A 6,943-nucleotide genomic window follows, 5' to 3' on the forward strand; every position below is an offset into this window, starting at 1 on the left:
TGATGATAGCCTCTTAATAGGCTGCTTTCCAGACTCTGCAGGCTTTTAATCTGAGATGGAGGTGAAAAAAAAAAAAAAAAGAGCAAATAGGGCAAAAGGAGCAGGACACCCAGTATAGTTGTATAGAGAACTGAAATGTCAGGAAAACTCAAGCTGATTGATAGCTCTTTAGAAAAGGCCGGCCTCACATAAAAGACTTTCATTTTCACAGGTGCCTCATTATGGCTTCATTATGACTCCTTCCTAGAAGAGCATGTTTCCTTTTTAGAGTAAGAATTTACACTAAAAGCTCTTCAGTGTGCCCCTTTTTTCCCCTCCTAGGCCATGAAGCACTGCGACTATACAGTGTTTTAGAGGTGTTTGCTAGAATCGTTGAGTGTCTCTGGCATTTCTAGAAGAAGAAACACTTTTTAGAGACTTTTTGAGGAGAATGGATTTTCCTCAAGCCTGTCGCAATTTGGGCTAAAAGTTCTGCCCTTTATATTAAAAAATGGAGCTACTCTACAGCTCAGGAGTCTTGAATTGACACTTGAGACTATTTTTTTTAATCATAGTTGACCTTGCCCATAACCCAATCCCTTACCATTGGATCTTTAAATATGAATTAGTATAAAAACACACAATGTGTGGCCACGATTAGTGTAGTTCTATATCCTTGCATTTTGTCTAACTGATGCTATTTGGAAGGCCGAATAGGAGACTGGCTTCATCACTTTATTTGTGTGTGTGCTTCATTAAAAAGATTACGACTTTTCCAAGATTTGTTTTCCAAGTGGATTCAGCAGTTTTGGGTAACATACATAAGGCTCACTTTATATTTGATCAGCCTTGTCTAAATACCAAGTATTCGCTTCCAGATTGTGGTGAGTCATTCCGGCCAGTTTTAACCTTTGGTCATGTTGTACAGTGAAGCCAGAAATCCTGTCCGAAATATAGCAACTGAAACAGACACATCATATGACTGCAAAACTGGGATGCCTTTTAAGGTCTAAGATAAACTTAGTTTTAAAGGCAGGGTCTGTGATTTGACAATTACTTGGCAAGACAGCAGCAATAAAACATTAGCCTACAGTTAATATAAAAAATAAAATCAAATGCACCACCAAAATCTAACCAATCAGGAGAAGGAAGCATGATTATCTGACTCTACTGCATAACTTGTAATTGCTATGTTGCACTCTTTCTAGCCTCAGCATGTTTAAAAAGAGAACTTAGGTTTATTTTTTCTACATTTGTTTCAAAACTTTCGAAAATTATCTGAATATTTAAAATTATAGTGTCCTGATTGTTTTACACAGTGCTATGCCATGTGAATTCATTACTTTCTTGATTATACACTGTACACTCAATTCTATGGGTTCTTTAGAGAAACTCGTGCCTTTTTTCATTTATATTGATTGAAAGGCAAAATAATTTACTTTCATGACTTGACTATTTCCTTGGAAGCTTTATGCTTTGTGCAGAGACACAGCAGGATACACAAATCTTTTCTCTTTCTCAACCTTGCTCCCCTACCAACCCACTACCCCACCCCCCTTTCTACCACAGTAAGTCTCTGGCTCACATCCACCTCTTATGTCTCAAATCAGCCTGCTGGCGCCCGATGCGGTGCATCCAGGTTAGCCGTAGCCACATTTGCTGGTATCCAGAGTAAATTTGGATTGCATTTACCAAGATTTCAAGGTACTACACCCCCCCGGGACCACCCTTGATGCTAATCAGTCCACCTGTGGGTGGCAGTACTGCACATTAGTTCGAAATCACACACACACACACACACACACACACACACACACACACACACACACACACACACACACACACACACACACAAGTACACACACAAGAGAGAAAGAGAGAGAGAGAGAGAGAGAGAGAGAGAGAGAGAGAGAGCGAGCGCAAATCATGCCTATTCTTCTTGTTCACTCTTTGGAAACTATTTTACTATTACAGGCATATAACAGCATTAAAGTACTAAGAAATGAGTCATTATGAAGCAAAAGATTACACAAAATATATTTTATGATTTTGTTTTATAAAGTTATAGTAGATTTGTATGGATTTGATGTGTGGGTGGTGAAGTGGTACGTGCTCTCTAAAATGACAAAAAAACTCACCATCAAATTGCTATCCTCTTTTCCACACTGTAATTCTATTATAAAACATGACATACATTTAAATTTTTTTTTATTCTTTTTTAAAATTTTTTTTTTTTAGGATAACCTTTTTTTTTGTATTTGTTTATGGGATTGGAATCAATTTCCATTTCAGCTCTCCTATGTCGGTGACAGCACTTTCACTTTCAACTGTACCTTAATTACAAAAATGAAATATGTTGCGCTTCCTTTAGGAGCAGAGCGGTATTTTGGGAATAGCCTGGCACTGCATTTTTCCGCTATTACTGCGTGTGTTCAAGACGAGGAATATGTCCTTATTATTTTCTGGTGCTCATTTCTAAGTTTCTTTGACTAACCCGTAATGCTGTTGCAAGAAAAATAAAAAAGGACGAGTCGGGGATTATTTCTCCCGAAGCCGTGCAGCTCAGAACACAGGTGAGGTGCGTTTTTTCGTTTCCGTTCGAAAATTTTATTGGTCTAATGTTATGGGGTACAGTTTTTTGGCTTGAAGTTTGTGAAACCGGGGAAAACCCAGGAGAAATTCATAAATATGCCGCTTCGTTGTTTAAGCCGCGGGGTTCAAAACGTGGGAAAAAAGTACCGACTTATAGTCCGAAAAATGCGGTATATATTTTATAGTATAGTTTATTTTTATAATTATTTTAATACTTTATATTTTCATAAAAATAAATTTTTTATATTCTATTTTACATTTCTATTTACATGCTAGACAGTCATAATAAACATTTCACTTTGTAATAATGTGTATGTGAAAAATACAATTAGATTTTATTTGTTAAGAGATGTTTCTAAGCCAACTGCAGGTCCAGTGTCTGCTCTAGAGTCTCTTATACTCTGTCCTGTGGGCCAACCTGGTAAGATTTTTTATAAGGTACCTAAACCACCTCAACAGCCTCGTCTCTATGTGAAAGATGCTACAATAATCTGAGACTGCTCAGTGTGAAGTGGATGGAATAAAAATCAACACCATAGGTTTCTCCTGGAAAGAGTAGCAAATTTCATTGAGAGAATAAACCCTTCTCCCTGGCCGAGGACTTGAACTATCCTGGGATTTTTTTTCAAGTGATAAAAATGTGTAGGAATGTGAAAAAGATGGATTAAGTCAGGTCTCAGCAACTTGTTCACAGTTTGTACACAGTTCTCCATTCCAGATATTTCTACTTCATAGACAGCTATGACATCATGGAAATCACAATCACCTGACACCAGGTTGAAAGCTTTTAGGTTCGAAAGTAGTTCGCTACTACCACACCTCAACATCTATTGTTTAAATCCACACAATCTGGCCATTCTGGTCATTTGGCAATCATCTTATAAATTAAGCTAATTGTCAATGCATAAGTGGGAAGTAGTAGCGCATTGGTTAAAGCATTAGATGTTTGCTTAGAAGGTCATGAGTTCAAATCCCAGCACCACCAAGCCCTGCTTTCACAGGATCTAGGCCCATAATCCTTATCTGCTCAATTGTAATTCGCTCTGGACAAGGGTGTCTTAATGCCATAAATGTAAACAATCCAGCCACAGCTTGTTTCTAGGTCACTCGAGTTATTAAAGCACAAACTAGTGTTGTATGCCTTTATCAGTACTTTTGTTTTTTGTACACATACTACACACACAATGTGCACATACCTTGAGTATTCGTAAGTATAGCAGTGATTTAGATAACATGTTCAATAAGAGAGCTGCTGCTGCTGAAAGCATGTATTATTTTAGTTTATTACCTTGGGGAATGACATTAGCTGTAATCATTGAGCACATATCCCACACTTAGAAATAGGCTCTGAGTTCTCCACCAGCAAGGTGTGTGTGTGTGTGTGTAAAAGAGAGAGAGAGAAAGAGAGAGAGAGACAGAGAGAATCGCAATGTCATCAACTGACAAAAAAAACTCTCTTACATATTGATCAATTATAAATTTGCTTAAAGACACACTCCATTACTGTACTTCATGCAGGAGATAAATACAAAAATGACACACACGCATACAACACACAACACAAGCATTGCAGATATCACAGGTTGCAAAGGAATCTCTTTGGCCTTCACTATGAACCCTTGTAGCAGCATAGAATCTATTCGTCTTCAGTCGGCTATGCTAGACCTTCGATTAGTGTGAACCAGACACTATTAATAATGAAATGATGAAGTGAATGCAAACAGTAGACCTTTGCACAATTAAATTACAAAGCGAGGTGATGCTAATATGTGTTTCCTATAATAACAATATCGTGATGAACTGAGCCGAGGTGAACAGCAGCTGAAGGATTGGTGCTGGACTTATCATAAATGTAGGACAGTTTCAGTGTGATGGTCAGAGGAGACTTTTTTCTACGACGGCAATTCCACAGGGCCTTCCTCCTCGCCGTCAGCTCGGTTGGCACGGATCTCAACCAGCGTGCGAGCGAAGCGTGTCCAGTCCTCGCTGTGTGCCGATGCCAGCTGTGGACCATACAGAGAACTTCAGAACTACCACATTAAAATCCCTCCAACCACCAGCACAGACCTTTCATGATTCATCAGGCTGACTACTGATATTACACTGGAGAAGGGAAAAAGTGCGCATCCTGTTTGTGGAAAAGAAAAAAACAAAGATCGTTGTTCGGCTGAATATTTATGGTGAATAGAGATCATGAGGCAGGCTGATTAGGTTTTGCCATCACATTCTGCCGGGAAAGTCAGATGGGAAGCGATGACTGCCTGCCACCCAGGCCGAGGGCGAGAGTAAGAGATGTGCAGGCTGTAATTAAGCAGGAGTAGAGAGGTGGGAGGAGATGATGTCTGCATCTACACCAAAGGCCATAGCTAAAAAAAAATTCTAAACAGCGCTGCATGAGGTCTTCATCAAATCATAAGAATTTGACCTTTGTGAGCTTAACAGGAAAACACCATTATTTTAAATAATTAGTTCTATTAACATTGCAAACAATTCAATCCTTGCAGGCAGAGAGGGAAAAAACCCTCTCTTTAAAAAAAATCCATGTGTGTCAGTATAGAAGCAACATTAAGAACACAACAAGGCCAAAATCTGTTCTACATCAAGCAGCTTGTCCACTTCTTGTAGGATACAAACAGACCAGAGTCAAACCTGATTTAGTTCTGTGGCTTAAATGACTGAAGTATTTGCAGGCTAAATTTCAAAATAGCAGAATTTTCTGGTGTTGCGATTGCACAAATACTGCACCATAAATCTTTTGAAAATGTACCTTTGTGTGTGTGTGTGTGTGTGTGTGTGTGTGTGTGTGTGTGTGTATGTAGAAATAAATACTGATGCAGAATAACTTCAAACATGACATGACAGAACTGGCAGACCCGAAGTACTTAAGTGCCCCTGCTATTGTCTCTTTACATAGCATAGGCCATGTTGCAGACATTTTTTGCACTCTTTATGAAAAGCTTCTGGTAAATACTCTGTTGCAACATAAAACCCTTCAGCTTCAGTCAGTTTATTGATGACCCACCATTATCATCAAGCCTGAGAGACCACACGCCCGACCAGCACACTCTCCAATTACCACACACTAAAATTAGTCAAACCCCACACATAAGGCAAAACCTAGTCTCTGAAACAAGCACAGCAAACACAGGAGTCGTGGCGGCTCGCTGCTCTGTGGTGGTTAGGAAGCTAGAAGCTGTTTTAAAATAGTGGGTAAAGAAAAGCAATGGATCCCAAACATGTGCATGGCCCAAAAGGTTAGTAAACATGCAAGGCCTTTAATGCAAAATCCTCTTATAGTCAGAAATGGCAAAAGGACACACATCCTTTACTTAAGTAGAGGTACAGATACCTCACATCATATTTATATATTAAAACAAAAGAATTTTAAATGTTGTTATCTAATGAAAGTATCCAGGCTGAACAACTACCATACAGAACACAAGCAGATGATGATCAGGTGAACAGGAATGTCTCTGTTCTTTGATCTCATCAACGTCTCATTCATGTCAGTCCCATACATCTTGTCTTCTGACTTGCTCCTTGTTAGCTCTGTAAAGTAGCCAACGTCTGTGGTGCTGTCCTCTACGTCTGCCTTTTTTACCCCAACTACCTGCATGTCTTCCCTCACCACATCCATAAACCTCCTCGTTGGCCTTCCTCTTTTCCTCCATCCTGGTATCTCCATCCTCAGCATTCTCCTACCGATATACCTCATGTCCCTCCTCTGCACATGTCTAAACCATCTTAATCTCGCCTCCCTCACCTTGTCTCAAAACGTCCTACATGCGCTGTCTCTCTAATAAACTCGTTTCTACTCCTGTCCATCCTCGTCTGTGGTGCTTGATAGCCAGGAAATGATACACTAATGGTAGATTGAAAAATCCGTACAATGACAGAAAATAGGTTGATGGGCTGAAAATGTTGTGCAATGATAAGAAAGTATTGAAATTTCATCAAATTGATTTAAACTAAACTAACGAGCCTGTTAAAATGTAAGAAGTCAAAAGTACAGATATTCGTGTAAAGAATTTAATGAGTAAAAGTAAAAAGTTGTCAGAAAAATAAATAGTGAAGTAAAGTGCTAATAAATCTACAGATAAATCTACTTAAGTACAGTAACGGAGTATTTAGACTTTGTTACTTCCCACCTCTGCTTATAGTGAGCGGAGAGGGTTTAATGCACGGGTAGCAGCTTGCCCCTCAAGCTGCAGCTTGTCCCGGTTCACCTCAGGTATACAGTAAGCGCTGCAGAATGAAAACTAATGCTTTTTTATTATTATTATTATTAAAACACAAAAAACGCATGTCCCAGGTATGCGCAAGTCTGAGCTACTAATTCATTTTTAATTTCAGTTTGAAATGCATGTTTTTC

General features: G+C 39.0%; 1 protein-coding gene across 3 annotated transcripts in view; it reads right to left on the reverse strand.

The window, feature by feature from the left end:
• Positions 1–3,835: 3,835 nt before the first annotated feature.
• dync1i1a (dynein cytoplasmic 1 intermediate chain 1a) overlaps positions 3,836–6,943 on the reverse strand; it is a 62,908-nt gene continuing 59,800 nt past the window's right edge. For all 3 annotated transcript variants that reach the window (XM_083523644.1, XM_083523642.1, XM_083523643.1), the window contains one exon: positions 3,836–4,574. In XM_083523644.1, coding sequence (XP_083379770.1) covers positions 4,464–4,574 — 111 coding nt within the window. In that variant the 3' untranslated portion in view covers positions 3,836–4,463. The remainder of the gene's footprint in view (positions 4,575–6,943) is intronic.

This window comes from Silurus aristotelis (assembly GCF_946808225.1).
Source record: "Silurus aristotelis genome assembly, chromosome: 21".
Lineage (NCBI taxonomy): Eukaryota > Metazoa > Chordata > Actinopteri > Siluriformes > Siluridae > Silurus > Silurus aristotelis.